The sequence below is a fragment of the Prionailurus viverrinus genome, chromosome A2 (genome assembly GCF_022837055.1).
Source record: "Prionailurus viverrinus isolate Anna chromosome A2, UM_Priviv_1.0, whole genome shotgun sequence".
Classification (NCBI taxonomy): domain Eukaryota; kingdom Metazoa; phylum Chordata; class Mammalia; order Carnivora; family Felidae; genus Prionailurus; species Prionailurus viverrinus.
In genome coordinates this window covers 126,611,028-126,635,606 of record NC_062562.1, presented here as the reverse complement: position 1 = coordinate 126,635,606, position 24,579 = coordinate 126,611,028, and the positions used below count along the sequence as shown (strand labels likewise).

At 35.5% G+C, this 24,579-nt stretch overlaps 1 protein-coding gene across 2 annotated transcripts in view; it reads left to right on the top strand.

Annotated features, from left to right (window-relative positions):
- HERPUD2 (HERPUD family member 2) overlaps positions 1-24,284 on the top strand; it is a 35,484-nt gene extending 11,200 nt beyond the window's left edge. For both annotated transcript variants that reach the window (XM_047849368.1, XM_047849369.1), the window contains 6 exons: positions 2,828-2,941; positions 4,965-5,119; positions 17,742-17,864; positions 21,775-22,098; positions 22,816-22,933; positions 23,418-24,284. In XM_047849368.1, coding sequence (XP_047705324.1) covers positions 2,828-2,941; positions 4,965-5,119; positions 17,742-17,864; positions 21,775-22,098; positions 22,816-22,933; positions 23,418-23,579 — 996 coding nt within the window. In that variant the 3' untranslated portion in view covers positions 23,580-24,284. The remainder of the gene's footprint in view (positions 1-2,827; positions 2,942-4,964; positions 5,120-17,741; positions 17,865-21,774; positions 22,099-22,815; positions 22,934-23,417) is intronic.
- Positions 24,285-24,579: the final 295 nt, after the last annotated feature.

Genomic DNA, 24,579 nt, shown 5'->3' with positions numbered 1-24,579 from the left:
TCAACCTACTAAGCCACTCAGGCACCCCTGAATGCTAGTAATTTTAATGGCAGCTCGTCTTAGCTCATGTTCATTTGTGGAATTTATACTTTCATAACTTTTCTGCATTTGAGATGCTGCTTTTTGTTTGTGATTTGAGCAGAATCAGATACATAGCTTTTGTGTTTCACAAACTTAACTTTTTGACTTAACTTTTAATGTTCTTTTGGATAACCCTAATCTGATTTAGAAGGTCTATGTCACTCTCCTGTATGTTTATGATCATCTGTGGGAAACTTTAAAAAATCTTATATTGGTATGTTCCTTTTGTTTAGATAGTTGAAATTTTAGCTTTGCCAGTGTGACTTCTTGCTGTAATTTTCATTTTAATCATGTAGTTTCAGGTTGGCAAAGTGGTTTAATAACCTCTCCTCCCTGGTCTCCCTCAAAAATAGTGGAATTTGTGGCAGATTTTTTGCCTCTCTCGCTGATAGATTTGGTTTTTTTTTTTTTGTTTTTTTTTTAATGTTAAGCTCTATGCCCCAATCTGGGGCTTGCATTCATCATTCTGAGATCAAGAGTCACATGCTCTACCTACTGAGCCAGCCAGGTGCCCTAGACATGAATTTTTGGAGCAGTTTTAGGTTCACAGCACAGTTGAGCAGAAGGCATAGAGACTTCCCATATGCCTCCTGTCTTTCCACATGCAGAGGCTACCCCACTAACAAAATTCTGCATCAGAGTGGTATATTTGTTACAATTGACATTGTGCACAGTATCTTACACTGATGAAGCATTATCATCAAAAGTCCATAGTTTACATTAGGGTTCACTCTTGGTGGTGTGCATACAATCTGTGGGTTTTTACAAATGTGTAGTGACATGTATCCATCATTATAGTATCCTAAATAATAGTTTCACTACCCTGGAAATCCTCTGTGCTCCACCTGTTCATTTTCCCTCTTGTGTTTATGCTTAAAAACGTTTCTGCCATATGCTCTTTGAAATACACATTTTTGGGGTACCTGGGTAGCTCAGTTGGTTAAGTGTCCGACTCTTGATTTTGGCTCAGGTCTTGATCTCATGGTTTGTGAGATTGAACCCCACGTTGGGTTCTGCGCTGGTGGAATGGAGCCTGCTTGGGATTCTCTCTCTTCCTCTTTTTCTGCTCCTCCCCTGTTAGTGTGCCCATCCATGTGCGTGCACACCCTCTCTTCTTAAAATAAATAAACTAAAAAAAATACAAATTTATTTATTATTTTTAAACCAAGGATGGCTAGACTTGGCATGTGAATACCTTTTAGAAGGTTTTTGCTTCCAGAAATGATTTCTGACCAGAAGAGTTCAAATAAAAACGCTTCAGTTCAAGGACTGTTGTACCCCCACAGAAAATGTTTTGAACAGTATGTTTATATTTTGAATAGATCTTTAAAGCGTTTTTGTTAAAGTCAGTGTATTTGCTTTTATTCAGATAGGTCCTGCCATTAGTTTTACTTGTTTAGTTATAAAATGTTTTGCAGAAATATTTCTCCCAAAGGTGAATGAAAATTGTTACTTGTGACTTATGTGACCTTTGAAACTAGGTTTCTAAGGATAAACATCTTTTTTTTTTTTTTTTAAGGATAAACATCTTATACTTGGATGCCTTTTAGTATTCTGCATTCCAAAGCTAAGATGACATTGTAAATCAGGCGTGCTTTCTACCTACTTTGCTAGGCACATCTCATGTCATGCTGTCTCTGGGGATGCCTTTTCCCTAGCATTCCAATCCCGTTAACTCCTTTCTCTAAACTCAAGCAATTGCAATTCGTGCTTCTCAGTTTTGTGCCAAAAACTGTTTTATATATTCCCTAATTGTGCTCTGATATGCTAGTCTGATCTCTTAACAGTTTGTGAGCTTCTTTAGGGGAGGGGCTGACTCTTACCCTTTTTTGGATTCACCTCAGAATTAAGCCCAATTCTGGGTTTATGTGAGATAGTTGATAAATTTTTAGTTTCTGGTAGCTTTGTTTCTCTTTCTCACAACTGGGCATCTTTCTTTTCTTCCTGCCCCCTTTTCTTTATCATTCTCTGGTTTTCTCTTCTGTCTTTAAATTGCTGAGCCATCCTTTGCTCTGCCCTCCTTTATTTTCTTTCCTTTCTCTGTCTTCTATCCTAGCTTTATGTCTGACTATAAATATACTCATGAAATCACTAAGCTTAAATGCCAATCCTAATCAGTATTAGAATATTTTCCTTTAGTCATAGTTGTAGGTTTATGGAAACACATGGAATATGTAAGGAATATAGTTCAAATATACCCTTTCAATCTGTGTATAATTGTTATAGGTAAAACTAGTTTTTGAATTAAAAAAAACCAAACAAACTATACATTACCTTGCTAGGATTAAGGCATATGAGAGCATGGTGAAATTGAGTTTTCTTGTAATGGAAATATTTTTAATACTCAAAAGTTTGTAGGCCTCAGCTTCAATGTGACTATTACATAGTTTTGGTACTAAGGTGCTAGGTGTTTTTATGTTGAAGTAATAGATTGCATTGATGCAACTTTACAGCACTTCTTGCTTCAAGATTCCTTGATATACAAAGTAATCATTTTTTCATATAGCAGGTACTGAGTAGTTAGACCATTTTCTAAGCATGGAGAATATATTGAATTCAGAAGGGTGTTAGTACCAAATACTGAAATGGTAAATGTACCTTCAAGTGGCAAAAATTTACTACTAATAAAATGACTGTGCTAGAAAGGAACTTAAAATTTGAGTTAAATATTTCAGCTTAGCTATTGACTTTTTGAACTAAACATTTTCCAATACTACCCTTTAAATGTAATCTTCTTTAATTTTAGCAAGATGAGTATCATATGGTTCATCTAGTGTGTACTTCTCGGACTCCTCCCAGTTCTCCAAAATCCAGCACCACTAGAGAAAGTCATGAAGCATTGGCATCCAGCAGCAATTCTGTGAGTTGTTTTGGGAGGAGTAAATGTTGAAATTTTCTGATTATCCTTTTAAGCGAAAAACAGAACGATTGGAGCTTGTGCATTGTGAGACTGTGTTTTGAACAGCTTGAGTTAGGCATCTAAACTTTGTTTTTAGAGATCCAGTGTAGAGTATTACTCCTTGAAGCTTGTTCTCCATGAGTTATAATTTGTGTATAGGCTGAAGATCCAATCTTCAAGGTTTTAATTACTAAAATACTCAGAAAACAGAGTGATGATATGGTTATATAATTTAAAATGTAAGACCAGTACAGTTTCAAAAATACTAAAGGTATTTGATATACTGTATTATATTCAAGGTTCATTAAATTATTTAAATTTTAAGTATGCTAAATCATCTTCAAGTAGATTGCTCAAGAATTTTGTTTTTTAAAATGACTGGATTTAGGCATGCATTTCAATGTCAGGAAAAAAAATTTCTTATTCAATTCTTTCAGACTTGGGTATTCATTTTTCCCTTCTTATTTTTCATCTGACTAAAATTGTTTTGGAATTTTTTTTAATAGTTGAACTTTTCAACCTAGTTATACTCTACCAGTTGAAAGACAAATCCTTTATGTTAAATTATTTTTGTTTTCCCATTATTTTATATGACACCTTTGATGATGAGAGAAAATGATTGGATGAGTGGAAGTTTGCTTTAAATTTCATGGGCAGGGAACTTACATACTCTGCCAAGTATACTTTCCTTCTTGTTAAGAGTTGAGCCAAAACTTTAAGGAGGGGATGGATCGCAGAGGTGGTAACTAGTTGGAGGATCTTTCAGTAGTTACTAGTTAACTGCCTCTTTAAGAAAATAGATCCTTAAGCATGGCCTTAGTGGTAAGTATTTTCTAGTACTAGCTGTGGGAATTTAGCTTGCATTAAACTGAGATATGGTTTGTCAACAAAGGCCAAGGGGTCTTCATATGTTTCCTACCTTTCATGAGAAGGGACAAAACATTGGCATTGGCACAGAGTCTTTGGACGCAGTTGTGTTGCTTCAGTTTTTGTTCAGAAAGACCCCTTTCAACTTGTCATGTGGTTCCTCAGCCATGATTTCATGTCATGAGTATGTATATTCAGTTTTTTCAAGGTGTGTTAGGAAAATCTGAAAAGTATCAAGGGAAACTTAAGTTGAATTCTCCTTTTTTTTATGGCTGAGAAATTTCAGTGGGATTTGAGAATGTCTTAACAATCTAGTCATGAAAGAGTTAATAAGGTCAGAAATCATTAGTTCTAGCAAAATTAGGCTGTGCTGCCAAATGGCTGTGCCTTTCTCCTATGATTTTTTTAAACTGAGTATCATATGATGCTGGTCCATTTAGTGAGCAATCTTGACAAAAAGGAAGCCTTTACCAGTTTATGCCCCTAAGAATCACACTCTCTCGTAAGATATTTGACGCTGTTTTATGTGGAATAACCTCTTAAAGAAAGCTTTGTTAGTTTTGCAAAAAGACCAGTGTCCTTAGGACCTTTTACGTGGCAGGACTTAGAAAGGTAGACATATAAAAAGACATTCGGTAGGAAGGCAGTACAGGTAAAATACAATTTTAATGAGCTTGGAAGGATGTTAAAATTATATTGTCTCCAGCTATTTAAAGTGGGAGAACTACAATTTATATCAAATGTAATTGTGTTTTACATTTACGTAAAACTTGTGACACACTTTTCAAAAGGTAAATTGGGGTCATCTTCAAGGGGTCATATTTTTTAAAGTTATTGAATTTGGGAGTTAATAACATCATCGGAACATGAGAATTTTAAAATCTTAATTGGTATCTTGTTCATTCTTTGAAAAAATGTGTTTGTTGATTTTCTGAACTCTTAATCTCATCAGAATTAAAATATCGACCTATTATGGGCACATGATTCAAGTCAGTATATTTCTAAAGTTCACTCTTTGCAGAGGTATTTCATCAATACATATTTAGCAATGTGTGTCGAATCTCTTGATTGCAATGAATTAAATCTCCTTGGAAAAATAATTACATTTTTGTTGTAGAATTCAGATCAGTCAGGATCAACAACTCCATCATCCAGTCAAGAAACCTTGTCTTTATCTGCCAGTTCTTCCTCGGAAGGATTGAGGCAACGTACCCTTCCACAAGCACAAACCGACCCAGCACAGACTCATCAGTTCCCATATGTAATGCAAGGGTGAGTGAAATCGTAGCGGTGGGGCTCTTAAAAATCTGTTACTCCTGACTTTCTTGGTAGCCCCTTTGCAATAACCAAACTACACTGGAAATTTATTCATAGTCTTCCTTAAACATTTTGAGAATTAGGGAGTTAAATAGAGTGGTGCTTTTGAAAGCTGGCAATACATCAGAATCATCTAGGGCAGTGCTTTTCAGACTTTTTTTTTTTTTAACGTTTATTTATTTTTGAGACAGAGAGAGACAGAGCATGAACAGGGGAGGGGCAGAGAGAGAGGGAGACACAGAATCTGAAACAGGCTCCAGGCTCCAAGCTGTCAGCACAGAGCCCGACGCGGGGCTCGAACTCACGGACCGTGAGATCATGACCTGAGCCAAAGTCGGACGCTTAACCGACCAAGCCACCCAGGCGCCCCCAGACTTTAATGTTTGTGCTAATCACCTGGGGATCTTGTTAAGCTGCAGGTCTGATTCAGTAGGTCTGATGGGCCTGAGATTCTGTAGTTCCAACAAGCTCCCAGGTGATATTGATGCTTCTCATGCTTTGAATAGCAAGGATCTAGGTAACTAAAACAGTTTCTTAACTTCTTTTTTTTTTTTTTTAAACCCAATGTCACTGTAGATCTACTCAAATTAGTCTTCTGGGAAGCAGATGGGTGAGTGAGGATGTTCTTGGAAGAGTAGAAGGCCCCGTAATCCGTTCTTAAAAAGTTCCACAGGTGTTTCTGATCAGCTAGGCTTGGTAACATCTGAGGTAGGGTAAAACTGTGATGTGTTAATAAAGACATACTAACCATTGTCTGTTATCTAGAGTCTTTGTTAGAGTTTATGCAAGAAGCTTGCGTATGGCTACCTTATATTTAGCAATTGTAGCAGGCCTCTTGGATTAGGCAGTTCTAGGGGGAAATGCAGCCAACAGCCACAGCACATCCTTCAGACAGCTCAGAGAGTAGGATCACGGAGAATGTGGTTTGGACCTGGCTTATATATGAAACCAGGGTACTTTACTGGGGTGCTCTTGAAGTAAAGGAAACGTGAGTAATAGGTTATTGAGATCGTTTTGTGTTGCATATCGTGCTGTGGGATGCAGTGTGTGGCAGTGCTCCAGACCCACGATTGTGAAGATAGAAGAAATAGGGAAATGGCTGGGACCTCAGAATGGTAGTATAAATGACATAACCAAGGAGTACTTTTTACTTAGAACTTTAGACTTAATTCCATTCTTTTTCTTTTATATTGAGTTATATTTGATGTAAAACATTATATGAATTTAAGGTGTATAGCAAAACTTAATTCTTAATGTTGAAAATCAAAGCTGAGTATATAGCAAAATGTAAGAAACTCATTGTGTCACATTTCTTTTTTTTAAAATATAATTTATTATCAAATTGGTTTCCATACAACACCCAGTGCTCATCCCAACGCATTGTATCACATTTCTTGAATGTGAAGCTTTTTCTCTGAAAGTAAGTGTTTTTAGATAAGGCTAATTGTAGACTTTTATGAAGCACCGATGAAACTATTTTTGTTTTTAGAAAACGATTACTGCAAAACAAAACTTAGTTACTTGTAAAAAGCAATGTTCTCAGGGTTTACGTTATGGAATGGTAGCTTAGAATATTTTCTATCTTATGACAGTAATTCATTTCCTGTCTTTTTTTGCAGAGTAAAACAGTTTCAGTTCCTCTCAATTTATACAGTGATTTTACTTATTTTATTTGGTGGTATTGGTGGAAAGTGAGAGTATTATGCATATAATAAATCTGGAAGAATAGATGATGACATGTTAATAATAGTTATCTCTGGATAATAAGATTTAAATTTTTTTTTTAATGTTTATTTTTGAGAGAGAGAGTCAGAGAGAGAGAGAGACAGAGACAGAGAGACAGGGCACGAGCTGAGGACGGGCAGAGAGAGAAGGAGACACAGAATCTGAAGCAAGCTCCAGGCTCTGAGCTGTCAGCACAGAGCCTGACATGGGGCTTGAACTCGTGAACCGTGAGATCATGACCTGAGCTGAAGTTGGACACTCAACCAGCTGAGCCACCCAGTCGCCCCTGGATAATAAGATTTTTAACTCTCATACTTATAGTGAATGTATTTTGTAATAAACAAAACAAAGCCTATAAGGTTGCAAGTCTTTAGAATAAAACCATAGATATTGTGGGAAAAGATTAATTTCTCTAAGCTAAGCTGTTGAGGAAATCAACGAGACAAAAGCATTCAGCTCTTAGCAGTGTATTAAGCAGATTAGAAAAATCTGAAATAATTGTGCTCTTTTTTTTGCCAAATATAAGTATTAAAATGATGAACAATAAAACTTTAAAGATGTTACAGCTTTATTTAAGGAATCTATTACTAGATGAATAACATTTGTTTTTTTTTTTTTTTTTAATTTTTTTTTTTTTCAACGTTTATTTATTTTTGGGACAGAGAGAGACAGAGCATGAACGGGGGAGGGGCAGAGAGAGAGGGAGACACAGAATCGGAAGCAGGCTCCAGGCTCTGAGCCATCAGTCCAGAGCCTGACGCGGGGCTCGAACTCCTGGACCGCGAGATCGTGACCTGGCTGAAGTCGGACGCTTAACCGACTGCGCCACCCAGGCGCCCCAACATTTGGTTTTAAATCAGGAAAGCAATATAGTCTAGTGGCTCCAGATTCTGGAGCCAGCCTGCCTTGGTTTGAATGTATCTACTGACTAGCTTAGGCAAGTCTTTTCCCTACTTTGCTTCAGTTTGCTCATTATCTGGAGATAAGAGTACTTATCATACAGGATTTCTGTGTGGATTAAAAGAGTTCTTGTATGTGAAGTTTTTAGTGATGTATTAGTAGTTACTTACAAATTCATTCATATTTACAAGTGAATGTTGTACAAACATTCAGCAAACAGATTTGAATGAATGAATGCCTGTGTTGGGTGCTGGAAAATAAATATATTTGAGGAGAGCACTTTGTGATATACAATGCAATTTATTGAAAGTTTAGTAAATAGGTTGTTTAGTTTAATAACGAATATAATTTAACTTAATCTCATAGTTGTAATTTTTTACTAATGAAGACTTTAAATCTCTCTTTAAGTAGATTTTGTTTAACATAGGCCTTAGCCTTAAATGTGCAAGAGTAGTCAGTGATTTAGTGACCTTGATGAATTCACCAACAAAATAGAAGCTCTGCATTCCTTTTTCAAAATTCACTACAGCTTACATATAACTAGTCACATGTTTTTCACCACATAGGTTAGTATTCTCAATCTTTATTGAGCTTGTTAAAACTGCTAAATCCTGGTGTCTACTCCCTGAGATTTTGAATCACTAGGTTTGTGGTGGTACTCAGGAATTTGCCAACTTAACAAGACTTTGGGAACCTTGCTTTGAGAAATCCTAATACAGGTGATTATTCACCCATATCTAGCTCTTGAAGAAACATGAGAAGACCAGAGCGGTACATACACATCATCGTATTGGCTGTCCATTTATAATGTCACATTTATCAATCCTGACTGTTTTGGACTCAGTCTGTTGTGCTGTCACATTCATTTACTTTAACTCCAAAAATTGCTGGTTGGGTTATAGAATACCCACTCTTTGTACATCACTTTTTCCCCCTGAGATACTAACAGCTTTGTTTTATAGTTAATAAAACTGAAAGCCTACTCATTGTACCTTTCTATATTGCTTGATTTTTTTTTAAAGTAAAAATTGCTTTAGTTCACCACCCAGAAATAACTATTACTAACATTTTTGTAATATCCTTTTACTTTTTTCTAAGTAAACTTTAAAAAATTTTTATTATTATTAAAAAAAATTTTTTTTAAATGTTTATTTACTTTTGAGAGAGACAGAAAGACAGAGCAAAGCTGGGGAGGGGCAGAGAGAGGGAGACACTGAATCTAAAGCAGGCTCCAGGCTCTGAGCTATCAACACAGAGCCTGACATGGGGCTGGAACTCACGAACCATGAGATTGTGACCTGAGCTGAAGTCGGACGCTTAACCAACTGAGCCACCCAGGCACCCCTCTAAGTAAACTTTGAAATAAAACATTGTACTATTTTACTTTGTAAACTTTTTTTAAAAACATAATTTAGCCTGGACGTATTTCCAGATCAAATATAAATCTACCACATTTAAAGTCTTGAGACATGTGGCATTCTGGATGAGTTCTTACATACACACTAATATTTTTTAGATTTTTGTTCCACATTCATTTAGGGTGATTTAGCTCTGGAGTAGACTTGGGGGTGGGAAAAAAGAGGGACGAGAAGGCTGTGCCCAAACGGCAAAATGAAAGCCCTGTAGCTAACCAGGAAGTTCAACGACCAAATATTGTTATTTGAATGTGAACATGCATACTAGGCCCTTAATCCCCTTCCCACTACCCCAAGCAGTTTATTGAAATAGTCCTTCCACAAATGTGTAGTTCTCCTGAGAGGAGATCCAAAAAGTACAAGTTTCTCCAGTTGTTTATATTCTAGTAATGCCTTAGTTTAACATCCTGGTTGCCACCCTGTGATCTTCCTCTGTACCCACGTCTTGTTTGAAACAGCCTTGGTTCAGCACTTTGCCAAATCATATTCTTATTATGCACCACCCAATTCAAAGCTCATTCTTTCCAGGGAGACTACTTTGATGTACCCAGAACATTTTATCTTTCCAGCTTTATGTCTGCATATTTCAGCATCTGGTGTCCCATTTATTAAAAGAAAAAATCTATGATTTTTAATTATGTGGATGTGCCAGTTTGCCCACTCCTCTGTTGATGAAGAATGTCTTTAGTTGCTTTTACTGCAAAATAACCTCAAAACTCAGAGGCTTACAACAACATACTCATTTTTCTTGTTCACGAGTCTTGTTAGTCACTTGAGACATCTCTGCCTCAGGCTGTAGGTTGAGTTCTGGTTTGTTTCATGTTTTTCTCATTCTCTGGACTAGAAACTCCCCAAGACATGTTCTTCTTATGACAAATGACGGGAATGCAAGAGGGGAAGCTAACCACTGAGCACATTTAAAACCTCAGCATGTGTCATGTTCACTAACATTTCATTAGCCAAAACGAATCACATGGCCCTGCTCAGTAGCATTGGGATTGGAGAGGTATTGCCAAGTTACCAATGCCGTGCTGGCAAGTGCTTAGTAACTGGCTTTTCCAGGGGGGATATTAAGCTAATTTGTAGCATTTGCTGATTTCTCTGGTCTTGAATACTTTCACTATGGCAGATTCAAGATACCAAGGGTTGGCTTACAAAATTTTTGAACTTGAACAATTAGCTTTGTGAGTCAGTATTAGCTGGCATGGGCCAGCTTTGCCACCGTGTGTCAGACAGTGTGCATGTATAATCCTGTTATAGAAGAGTGAAGAATTGGGGCAATATTCTTTTTTTTTTTTTAATTTTTTTTAACGTTTATTTGTTATTGAGAGAGAGACAGAGCACGAGTCGGGGAGGGGCAGAGAGAGGGGGAGACACAGAATCTGAAGCAGGTTCCAGGCTCTGAGCTGTCAGCACAGAGCCCGACGCAGGGCTTGAACTCATAAACCGTGAGATCATGACCTGAGCCTAAGTCGAATGCTTAGCCTACTGAACCACCCAGGCGCCCCAAATTGGGACAATATTCTATCAGAAATTTTTGGGTTAATTGCTTCCCACTAAACCTCACTATAATCAGTATTCTTAGATACTTACATATTATCAGTTTTTCTTTTAGGGTAAGTTGTGAAAAAGAGAATTCCTGGGTCAAAGTGTTCTTAAGACTTTTTGAGACTCTTAAAGACTATTGTAGAAGTGCAGTGAATTTGTACCAGTTTATTCTAATAACAGCTGTCCATCCCTTCACAGATATGTACTTGCCAGTCTGAGAAATTGGAATGTTCCTGTTTTAAGACATGATAAAAAGACATTCTTTTTGTTTTGGTTTGTGAAATACTTGTTGGTGTGTTGTTATTTTTGAAAATTGATTTGTGACAGTTCTTCATGTAAAAGAATATTAATAATTCTTATGGAGCACTTAGTACAAGCTAGGCATTGTATTAAGCACTTATACATGCTATAATTCAGTGCTAGACATTGAATTTTATATCAACTCTGTGGTCTAGGTACTATTTTCTCCCATTTTACAGGTGAGGAGAATGAGGCTTAAAAGATAGCTATGTAGCTTGCCTAAGTTCACAGAAGGGGTCAGCAGTGGAACTAGAATTCAAATCCATATCTGACCTGAAAGTCTGTATTCTTTTTTTTTTAATATGAAATTTATTGTTAAATTGGTTTCCATATAACACCCAGTGCTCATCCCAAAATGTGCCCTCCTCAATACCCATCACCCACCCTTTCCTCCCTCCCATCCCCCATCAACCCTCAGTTTGTTCTGTTTTTAAGAGTCTCTTATGGAAAGTCTGTGTTCTTAACAGTCTTTTGGAAGTGACTCTCTGTTTTGTCTATCATTAGTTTTAGTATTTTTTCCTAGATTGCCATTTGTATTTTGACTTCATTTATAATGCCCCTCTCCTCTCCGCCCTCCCATGCAAAACCTTTTTCTAGTCAGATCTCCTGGTCAGATTTTAAGTATTGGTGACCAAGTAAGCAAATCTGTATGAGGATCTTATAACTTTCTTCAGTATAAGTTTACTTTAGAATTTGCTGTATACTAGGCATTGAAGACAGGAAAATGAATTATGTACTTGCCCTCAGTAGAAGTAGGTCAGATAGGCAAATAAATTACCATGTGCTGATGTGCTCTCATGGTCTTGAAAAAAGTTCTGCAGGAGCCTGGTTGAGGAAATGACTGTCTCTGAGTGAAAGAGTGGGGAGGGCTTCTTGGGGGTAATTGGAGCTGATTTTAGGGGAAGTTCAGCAGGTAGAACAAAGCAAGTGTGGGGAGTCTTGAAAAGGCATATTCTGGGAGCAAGGTGGGTATTCCATGCAGCTGCTGCATCTTTGTGTGGAGTAGTAAGGGAAATGGGGCTGACTTAACAGGTTTTTTGGAAAGAATTTGTTCCTGATTATTGAAGTTTGCAGTTCCTTTTATCTTCTCTCCTTTGTAATTCTTAACTTTAAAAAACGTACAGGGACGACTGGGTGGCTCAGTTGATGAAGCGTCTAACTTTGGCTCAGGTCATGATCTCATGGTTTGTGAGTTCGAGCCTCGCGTTGGGCTCTGTGCTGACACCTCGGAGCCTGGAGCCTGCTTCAGATTCTGTTTCTCCCTCTCTCTCTGCTGCTCCCCTGCTCACGCTTTGTCTCTCTCTCTCTCTCTCTTTCTCAAAAATAAACATTAAAAAAATAAAATAAACATACTAATGAATGTCTTTTAGTATAGCTTTTCAAGTATGTATTTGTGAATGACAGTCTTTCAAGTTCTTGTTTTTGTCGTCTTCTCTGTTGTGCTCCATTTCCATGTGTTTCTGTGAATTTCCCTGACCCCTTTTTTTCCTGTGTTTTTATCGAATAGTACTAGCTGGTATAGTCTGTCTGAAAAGGAAAAAAAAAGCTTCTAGAATTTGTGTTATCAAATGATTTCCTCCCACATGTGTATATCAGCAGTTTCCTCACTGACTTTGCCAAGGCCAGAGGGAGAGGCCAGGTTATCCATTTACTTTCCTTGAATAAAGAATATGACATTTTGTATGGAGACAGGCATATTTCAGATTCCAAATAGTTAGATTTTCCCTGTGTTCCTGCTATTTTATTTGGCTCTTTGCAAAAAAAGCAATACTTAATTATTTTGAGTTATAAAAGTATATATATATATATATAAGTATAATATATATTATAAAAGTATATATATTAAATATTATATTATAAAAGCATATATATATATATTAAAGAGTTTGGGGAAAAAAACAAGGAGGGGAAAAAGTATCCCTGTCTAATCCTCTAAAGACAGCTATTTGTTAACATTTAATGTTTCCTTCTAGTATTCTTTTCTTTGCAAATGGTTTTCTTTAATATAGTTGTGATTTTTGCCTTGTTAACATTACATTTTCATTTAATGTTGAAAATTAAATGAAATTTATAAGTTTCTAGGTTAGTTGCTTATAAACAGTACTTTATTTCAGAGTTTTCTTGCTATTTATATGTTGTTAGACACATATTTATTGTGCTAAATCCTGGACATATAAAAGGTAGAGCCTATTCCCTTTTCTTAGGAGAACAGAGTCTGGTCAGAGAGACAGGAAAGTAAACAGGTAATTCATTTTTTAAGTTATTTTCTAAGAGGTGGTACCTGTGAATGGTACCATTTTTAAAGTGAACGATGTATGCAAAAGTTTCCTTCTTGTGTCCCCTATGACACAAGCTATCCATGATAAACTGTGTGTGTGTGTGCCTGTGTATATGTGGGTATATGTGTGTGCACACATGAGTGTGTGTATTTAACACAAATAGTAGCGTACATCCTGTACTGGCCTACATTTTGTTTTTTTCACTAAGTATATTAACATCATTCCCTATTAATACACAAGACCTGTCCCATTCTTTATGAAGTACGCAATTTTCCATTATATAGATTACTATATGTTTTTAAAGAAGGTTTTTTTTTTAAACCTTCTAGTTTTCCTTTTTTTTTTTTTAATGTTTATTTATTTATTTAGAAAGAGAGTACACGTGTGTATATGAGCTGGGAAGGGAGAGAGAGAGAGAGAGGAGACAGAAAATCTCAAGTAGGCTCCACACTGTCAGAATGAAGCCTGATGCGGGGCTCAATTTCACGAACTGTGAGATTGTGACTAGAGCCAAAATCAAGAGTTGGACACTTAACTGACTGAGCCACCCAGGTGCCCCTAAATAGTTAATATTTTTAGTCACTGCTTTTTTAATTTTTAAAAATTTGATTATACTTTTTAAATATTCACAGTAGAGAAAATATAATGAATCCCCATTTACCTAACACCCAGCTTCAACAACTGTTAACAACAGACCATACCATTCTTCATCTGTTTCCCTTTGTTCCTCCTTTGTTCTTGGGCTGGATTATTTCTAAAGCAAAACCTAGACATCTTATCATTTCATGTGTAAATACTGGGTATCTGTAACAGATAAGACAGATATAGACTATAAGAAAATCTTAATCAGAATACCATTAGAATACTCAAAAATTCTTTAATATCATCAACTACCCAGTTCATGTTCAGTTTTCCTTGATTGTCTCAAATGTCTTACAGTTGTCTTGATTGAGTCAGTGTTCGGAGAAGTTGACATATTGCATTTAGTTGATGCTTTTTAAAACTCTTCTAATCCTTAAATCCTTCCTGCCCCCACTTTTTTAAAAAGATTTTTATAATGTTTATTTTTTATTTTATAGCTAATAGTTGCTATGCTTTTCATAATATTAGTAATATAAAATGTCACTTGGTTAGGGCAGAGATGTGAAAATTTTTTCTGTGTTTCGTATTTCTTTAAGTTAATTTTCAGAAGCAGAATTACTTGGGCATCTGGGTAAAAGTGAATATTTTTAAAGGTGTTTAATTTTGTAAAATTGTTTTTTAAAGTCTATTCCAGTTCATCCTGTTAGCAAAAGAGTTGGGTTTCACTTATACCCTTGAGAGCCAATACCAAATATTGGCAGACGAAAACAAAAGTCTTTATTTTAACTTGCCTTTATTTGATGTCCTAATGATTATTTCCAGTTTTATGAATTCCTTATATAGAAAATATATTAACTTATTTATTGAAAACATTTTTTTGTAAGCTCTGTCTCTTTAAATTTTATGTCATCAAATAATGTGGATTCCTTTTTTATGCTTTCTAATATTGCTTATAAGTTAGGAGAATCTTCTTCCCTCCAAAGGCTTGATAAATAATCAATTCCAGTTTCTTCTAGATTTTCTGTGGTTTAAGTTTTAATACTTTTATTTTAGTTCATTTGAAACTTACTTGAGCATTTGGAATGAGAGGAAGCTTTAAACTCCTTTCTCTTCACCACTTATTTGGTAATCACTTTTCCCAGCATGAAATAATTCTCTATCATGTTGTTTAATGATGCATCCTCTGGAATATATTAAATTCTTATTTAATTTAATAAGATCTATAACTATATATTTTAATAATAACTTATTGAGTAATTAATTTATTACTTATTTATTACTTACTATTAATTAATTAATTTATTTATTATTTACTATTTATTATTTATTATTACTATTATATAATTATATATAATATATATTATATAATTATATATAATATATATTAATTAATTAATATATTAATTAATTAATAACATATATTATTAATATATTATTATATATTATATATTATTATATTATATATAATTATATAATATAATTAATATATTAATTAATTAATATTATATATTATTAATGTTTATTAATAAATATTACTGCTTATTATTTATTATTATTTATTATTTATTTATCATTTACTATTTATTATTTACTATTATTTATTTATTTATTTATTTATTTATTATTTAGTAAGTAATTATTTATTACTTACTAATTAATTAATTAATTTAATTGATCTATAACTATATATTTTAATAATAACTTATTGAGTAAATATGAATTTAATAAGTAGCAATATTATAATAGTAATAATTATAATAGTATATTATAAATATAATAAATAATATTTAATAAAATAATTATAGTAATAATAAATTATTTAGTAATTTAGTGTCATGTAAATCCTTTATTTCTTGTTTTCTGGAGAGTACCAAATAAATACATAACATCTTGTCTGAGGATACTCAGCACAATTGAAAGTTGTAGTATGCCAGGTTGGGTCTGGAATGTGTCTTAGCAAGTATATAGTCCAGTAGTTTTTAACTTACTGGAGAGTAAGGGAGGAAGCATTTTGGAATCATCTAGGGGAGTTTAGTAGTTTTTGTTTGTTTGTTTTTGGCAACATATTTTTGATAATCACCATCTGTTCTCAACCACTGTAGGGTGAGGTAGAAAGCTATAATAACTTTTTTCCAAATGATTGTTAGTGGCTCTTTCTTCCCTTGATCTTTAAAACCAGTGACAAAGCCCAGTCTTCTGTTTTACAATTGAAGTAATGGACTTGTGTGAGGTTCTGTTTCTTAGCTGTAGGGATTGGTAGAGCTGTACTTTCAGGGGGATGGGTTTTTTTCTTTTTTCTTAGTCGGGAAAACTAAGAACATTTAAAGTGTACACCTAGATATAGACTCCCCTTGTTGCTAAGACTTGATTTAGGTGCCTTTCAGATTTGCTTAGATGTATCAGCTTACTGATGGAGATTCTAAGATCTTTATACAAGTATTTTATAATGCTTCTCTGTTCCAGTGGTATGGCTTTCTCTCCAGGTTTAATCAGTGATTGGTATCTTTGTAAAGGAATAGCTGAGTTAAATTTCTTTTCCTTTTCTTATATGGGACTTGTTTATCAAGAGCTGGGAGGAACTCTCATGGAGGCTTCTCTGCTTTTCCCTCTTAATTCAGTTTGTTGGAAAGCTTGGAAAGTAGGGGGAGCAGGGCTCTATTCAGGAAGTAGGAGGATTTTCTGAGGATAAGAGCGCTATATGGCTCCCACTACTGCTCCAAGGATGAGAAAAGTTCAGTTAATATGTAGGGAGGTTGGTGGCTTACCTAGCACCAAGTTGCCTTAAGAACAGATAAGCCTCTCAAGCTCTTTTGAATTAGATTTCTATAATCAGTTATTGCCAATTGTACATTAACAGTCTTTTGAATATAATATTAAAAATTTATCAATTTGTTAATGATTTTTTCTCACTCTGGTTAGCCCCTACTTATATCAGCTAAAGATAAGGTTCAAGTGATATGAAGAAAAGGAGAGTTAGAAAATTAACAAATTCTGCATTTACTCCATATGCTTATCCCTGTAGTTGTCTTGATATATGTGAATTTCCACAAATATTTATGTATTTTGGAGTTGCATTCAGATTTAGGGGTAAGGGAGAGTAAAAATAAAAATAGCTAACATTTATTGAGTACAGACTAACAACCCTGTGAGGGTTATTAGCTCCCATTTTAGAGATAAGGAAACACACATAGAGAACTTAAATATGACTTCCACAAATTTTACCAAGTTAATAGGCACTTAACATACTTTTAGAATGCGTGTATAAGTATGTACTACTAATCTTGGTTTTTTAACTTAAATTTTTTTTTACAGATTGTATAATGTTTATTTTTTATTTTATAGCTAACAGCTGCTATATTTTTAATAATATTACTAATATAAAATATCATTTGGGGAAAAAATATCATTTGGGTAGGACCCCCATTCCTCAAAACATTTGGTCATGAAGTTTATTTTAGGGCTTTTGGTTCTTAAGGAGAATGTACTTAAGATATAATGAAAGTATTTTTGTCCTTTTCTGCTGAAATGAGAAGATAGCAAATGTTTAGTCTTGTCACACATTTTGTGGATGATTTACTTTATTTTCTTCTTAAAATTGGGCTGAAATGTTAGTCATTCTATATACTTGGAGTCAGGGTCATTTTCTATAAGCAATTTTATGTAAGACATTAAATATGTCTTATTTGAACAATGTTGAAAATATTTTTCTTTTCAGTAAGATTTAATGTATTCTGTCAATGGGTGGCTTATACTAAAGAAATGAAAATTCAGAGATATGCCTTCAACTTTCAGAGCATAAAAAGACATTTCTTTATCTCTTTATTGCAGAAATGTGGACAACCAGCTTCCTGGGCAAGCTATTCCAGCTGGATTCCCAGTGTATCCTGCTTTCAGCCCGCTGCAGATGCTGTGGTGGCAACAGATGTATGCTCATCAGTATTATATGCAATAGTAAGTTAATTTGAGTTCAGTTTTTTGCTCAGTGTGCCACTTGCTTTATTTCGTTTTTCATCCTAAGTAAGTTGATTTGGGATTTCATTTACTGATATATTTCACTGGTTTTTAAAAATTATTATGAGAATGAGTTTGCCAACATTTTAGCAGATACTTTCTTTTAAATTATTTGGCTAAAGAACACCCGAAAAACAAATAATCCAGTGAAGAAATGGGCAGAAGACATGAATAGACACTTCTCTAAAGAAGACATCCAGATGGCCAACAGGCACATGAAAAGATGCTCAATGTCACTCCTCATCAGGGAAATACAAATCTAAACCACACTCAGATATCACCTCACGCCAGTCAGAGTGGCTAAAATGAACAAATCAGGAGACTATAGATGCTGGAGAGGATGTGGAGAAACGGGAACCCTCTCACATTGTTGGTGGGAATGCAAACTGGTGCAGCCGCTCTGGAAAACAGTGTGGAGGTTCCTCAAAAAATTAAAAATAGACCTACCCTGTGACCCAGCAATAGCACTGCCAGGAATTTACCCAAGGGATATAGGAGTACTGATGCATAGGGGCACCTGTACCCCAATGTTTATAGCAGCACTCTCAACAATAGCCAAATTATGGAAAGAGCCTAAATGTCCATCAACTGATGAATGGATCAAGAAGATGTGGTTTATATATATACAGTGGAATACTACTTGGCAATGATAAAGCATGAAATCTGGCCTTTTGTAGCAACGTGGATGGAACTGGAGAGTGTTTTGCTAAGTGAAATAAGTCATACAGAGAAAGACAGGTACCATATGTTTTCACTCCTATGTGGATCCTGAGAAACTTAACAGAAGACCATGGGGGAGGGGAAGGAAAAAAAAAAAAAAAGGTTAGGGAGGGAGCCAAAACATAAGAGACTCTTAAAAACTGAGAATAAACTGAGGGTTGATGGGAGTGGGAGGGAGGGGAGGGTGGGTGATGGGCATTGAGAAGGGTACCTGTTGGGATGAGCACTGGGTGTTGTATGGAAACCAATTTGACAATAAATTACATACATACATACATACATACATACATACATACATACATACATAAATAGGCTACAGAGAAAAGGGTTCACATCCCGTTCGCATTAGCTAAACCTATTCTCTCCTTCTCCCTCTCTCCCCTACATTTATAGCAGTATTGAGATGCTTTCTTTAATATAACATTTTATCTATTTAAGAGGAGAAAACTTAGGAAAGTTTTACTGGAAGGCAGCAAATCTACATGAAGAGATAGGAAGTTGAATGAAAAAGGGAATCATATGTCAGGGAGGTTCATGTTGATGTGGGTCTCAGTGGAGGCTTGTATGGTTCCAGACTGTTAGTACTTCAGTAAGTTTTGCTTCTGGTCAGCATAGATCTTACTTAGATCCGAGTACGGTTTCTCAGCCTTCATTCTTCTGGACTTCTGTGCATTCATTTAACATTTCTAGCTCCTCTTTGATGTTCTCCTCTCCTTGTTTCTGTGATTTTGTTATCCTCTTCATTCTTTTTGTCTTTCTGATCACTCATGTTGTGTCCTTGAGGGCCCATTTTTTCCCTTCTAAATGGTAACATTCCATGTTCAGTTAGACAGATACTTGTATACTTGTCATGTACCTTAGGACACTCAGTCTCATAAAGAAGACAGGATTCAGTCCTGGACCAGTCCTCTTGGATTTCTTTCATCTGTGGCCTTAGTTGTTAGCTCTCTGTGGATGACCCCTATTCTTTATCTCCTATGCTTCATCCTGGTTGCTGGAAGATTTCCATAGGGAAATTTGCCTTTCCTTTAAATTCAGGATGTCTAAAATTTGACACCACCATCTTCTGTGTGTGTGTGTGTGTGTGTGTGTGTGTGTTCAATAAGGTTTATTGTTAGCTTTATTGCCTATAGTCTCTAAGATGCGACTTTATTGTGCCTTTGCAAACAGGATACATTTCTTAAAAAACTGATCAAAATTTCCCTTACATATAGCTCTATATGATAGATTATAGTGCAACACTATTTTTGTTACATAATTATAGAAATACCATAGAATCCAAGAGTACAGCATAAGCGAAAGAAATACAATCCTTAGCCATCTGAGCAAGATGACTTGATGAGTCCTTTTAGTGTAAGTTTAGAAAACATGGAGGAGAGAAAAAAGATACATGCACTCTGCAGTCAGGAGCAAAATACATTAACTACCTGTTCCTTGCAAGGCACAGGTGGGGGTAATGGTGAATTTCAGACACCACCATCCTCTTAAGTGTCTTCTCCTTCCTGACGTCTTTGTCAGTGACAGAGTCTCTTTTTATTCATCTCCAGGCTCTTAACCTTCATCAGCTTTGACTCTGCTTTCACTTATCCCTGAACCCAATAACTTACCAAGATGAGTTAACAATATGTTGTTTCTAACTTTTGTTCTTCCCCTATATCTTACTTTCAATATTTTGCCTAGATATTTTCTCATTTTGGACCTACTTTACTGCAACTGTTCTCTCTCTTTTTAGACTCTCTACCATATTTCATCCCAGGCTAATGTACTTCACACAAAATTGAGCCAGTCATTCCCCATCCTCCCAAATGTCTGATGACTCCCTTACCTACAGTGTGAAGTCTGTATCCTTATCCTTACTCCAGACCTTACCCCATTAAACTGATCTGCTTCATGGTCCTCATATCCTAATGTTCTCTTGCATAATCCCTTGGCTGCAGACAGGCTATTTGTACCTTACCTGTTGCTGTGGTAATAATTATCATTTGAGTGACTGCTTTGTGCTTAGTACTGTGCTAGATTCTAGATGCTTTCCACCCCTAGTCTCATTTATAACCTCCTGAGAACTGTGTAGGGTAAGTGGGGCTTATTGTAGCTTCCTAAATCATACAATCTTACGTACATTATTTACCTTCTGAGCCTTAGGTTCTCTCCTTTAGTGAAGTAACTCACCTATCAATCAGAATATCTATGAAGTAGGGAGTGTTTTGGAAACTAAAAAGCCCTATACAGATACAAGGTATTAGCATGTTAAATAGACTTTTGTAGCCAGGGAAACTTCTGTTTTATTTTATTTGCTATCTTGATTTTTAAACATTTTATCGTAGAAACATTTCAGCATGTGAGAGTATAGAATAGTAAAATGAATCCCTGTGTACTCACCACCCAGCTTCAATATTCATCAATTCTGTAACTTTTCCCTTCTGTGCTGGATAATTTAAAGCAAATCCCGGATACATTGTTATTGTACTTGAGCCTCTTATAGGAAAATTTATTCTTTCAAGCAATCAAATTATAAGCAAACTTCAGGACCACAGTTATTCATAGGTTTACAAGTACCTATTCCAGTGGTTCCCAGATGGATTTCCCAAAAGTCAGGATTGGGGGTTGTTATCTGAGATCTAGTTAATATCTTAAAATACAAATTATTTATCACTGACAATGGACACACAGGGTAAATGATTAATGTACATTTTTAAACCTATGTTTCAAAACATGGCTCTAAGGGAGAGGTGGTGGGTACAGTGGTAGTCATCCCATTTGGAAAAACAAAAGTGGCCGTTAGTGAACAGGTTTGGAAAAAGATTTGGTCGTTACCTTAGAAAGTAATTTAATGAAAGAGAGAAAATACAGTGATTACCATGGCCTTCTCATCTCTTCCACCTCTCCCCTACCATCTTTGTGAGGCTAAGAGAATATCTTTTCCTGAACTCCTCACTCCTACCATCACTCTTGGCTCTACTTTTCCACTGGGGTTTGTGCTTGCCTAAGAAATGTGGTACAGGAGTTGTGATACTTTGTGCTAAGTTTATGAAAAATAATGTATGGCTCCCCAAGGAAGTTTTACAAAATCTAATATAGTATGATAAAGTTTTCTTTTTCTTTTTAATACTTCTTTTGTTGAATATTTCAGTCAAGCTGCAGTTTCAGCTCAGGCTACATCAAATGCCAACCCAGCCCAGCCTGCTGCTTCACAGCCTCTAAATTTGGCACATGTTCCTGGAGAAGAACCTCCACCAGCTCCAAACCTAGTGGCCCAAGAAAATCGACCCATGAATGAGAATGTTCAAATGAATGCACAGGGAGGTCCAGTGCTAAATGAAGAAGACTTCAATCGAGACTGGCTGGACTGGATGTACACGTTCTCCCGAGCTGCAATTCTCCTTAGCATTGTATACTTCTATTCTTCTTTTAGTCGTTTTATCATGGTAATGGGAGCCATGCTGCTGGTTTATTTGTGAGTGGTGTTCATTACCTTTTTGCGGTTTCTTTTAATTACTTTCTAGAATAGCACAGAATTTGGCATATGGTGGTCTGTCCTGAATGTTGAGTGAAGGAATATGAGTCTTGGACTCCATATATCTAGCACCAAAATCAAAGCAGGTTATGTTGAGTAAGAATGTTTATCAGAACTGTACAAGCAGATTTTTCCTTTACCATCTTTCATAAAAATTATTAATTCAGTTAGACATGCTCTGTTAATTATTTAGAGCTTGAAGGGTCTGAGGCATTATTGTATAAGGATGTTCTTTTTAATTATAGTTATCACTAGTAAATCCTGTAGGTATAGGCCAGACTTCTTTTTGTAAGTAGACTTTTTTTTGCCTCCCTTTCCCCCAAGAGGCAAAGAAATGTGTAGTTGAATTTCATTTTGAAAAATATCAGAAAAGATGTTATGATTCCCAGTACATTGAGACATTAAGATAGGTAGGTTAGATATTAAGATATCTGGCATAGAGCCAGTTAAGACCATGGTAGATTTTTAGACTTAACTTGATTCTTGTTTTGCTGTCATTGCTTTGAGAGGGGTAGTCCTTGGCCCGAAGTAGGAGATTTAGTCTTTTCGTTTATTATAGTTGAAATCATTTTTCTGTTGTAGGGCACTAATGTTTTATAGCATTGCAAATAAAAACAGTTGCGACTTATTTTCTTTTCTCTTTATTTTACTGAACAGACACCAAGCTGGATGGTTTCCTTTTAGGCAAGAAGGAGGTCAGCAACAGGCTCCCAACAATAATGCCGAAGTTAACAATGATGGGCAAAATGCCAACAACCTAGAACTTGAAGAAATGGTATGCTAACGAGGTTTTTGTATACTTCAAACATAGATATTTCCTCAGCAGAAGAGACCAACATGATTAAAGAATCTTGGGGTGTTCCACAAGTTTTTGTGGAATGGCACATGAAGAAAAGTTAACATAGAAATTGTGTGATTTTATCTGGGAGAACTTAGACTATAATACAGACTATAATACGGTCAGGAAGAACTAACATTATTCCTAAATATAGCCTAGAAAGAAAATTATGCACACAGTGAGAATTTATTGTTTTACATTGGCAGTTACATTCACCTCAAAGTTCCTTTTGAACTTGAGCACTGAGGAATTTATCAGTTTTGGATTTAACAAAGATTTCTGACGGCCAGGTATATACTACTTCCTTGTGACATTGCTCCTGTTCCTTCTCTCTGTAGGGAAGAATTCTCTCTCTTTCTGTCATGAGTTAATGCTAGCTGTTCATATCCCTTAGGAGTATGTTTCTTGTTTTGTTTGAAAGGAGCGTCTTATGGATGATGGGCTTGAAGATGAGAGTGGAGAAGATGCAGGTGAAGATGCCAGTGCAATTCAAAGGCCTGGTTTAATGGCGTCAGCTTGGTCTTTTATCACCACCTTCTTTACTTCACTGATACCAGAGGGGCCTCCCCAGGTTGCCAATTAGACCTGAAAAACTGTGCCAGCTCCGAAGGAGGGTCTGACTTTAGGAAAGTGTTTTAAATAACAGTGCAATTTCAAACAAATTTATTACTTTCTTTTCATCATCATGTACAGAGGTGTTTTTTTCTTTAAGCTTCTCATGCATATGAATATTTTAAGCACAAATGGACTACTAAATGTGTGATTTTTTTTTCAAGATCCTAACAGAACATAGTATAACAATATTGGTCTTCCAGATTTTATTAATTTCAATTATGTATATTCTGTCAAGGCAGATCTATTTGTGTGTCTTATTTCTTTAAAGAGCTGCTTCACATATAAATGTCTATAGCTAATAGCCCAGCCCTTCAGTGTGTAATTTGAATAAATATATCTATTTTCTGTGAATTATCCTGAAAGTTTTAAACAGAATGACCTCATAGTTTTTAATAAAGAATATTATTTACCTAAAATGTGCTAGCAGCATCTTGCCCAGCCATAAAGCAATAAACTTCTCAGTAATCTTAATTTTGACATTTGGATAAATAATGGAAACTTTCTATTTTAAGGGCATGTATCCCATCAATTGGAATTAGTACCTTAAAAAAAAAAGGCAGCTCTTCAATGGAATTAATAGTGATATAAATGTTTGATACAGGCAGTACTTTTATAAAATATGCTGGAAATTGCTCCCTGTAATTTTTTTAAATAAAAGGTCAATTATGGTAAACTGTCTTATGGGATATTTGTTCAGATTCTTTAATAATGTACCCATTACATGCCAAAATCTATATACATTTCAGTAGTTGTTGGGAAAGGTTGCTGAAGTCTTCAAGTTCATTTTCATCTCTTTATGTTCCAGATGGGTATCTCTTCATTCTCAGTCTGAAACCTTGCTGGTCTTTTTAAAAATTCCTGTGAAGGCCAATTCAGTATTTTATAAGAAGGGTGTAAGTTTCTCATAGGGTAGCTAATTAAAATTAACCAGTGAGGATAGGAGAACTTACTATGCAAGAACTTTATCT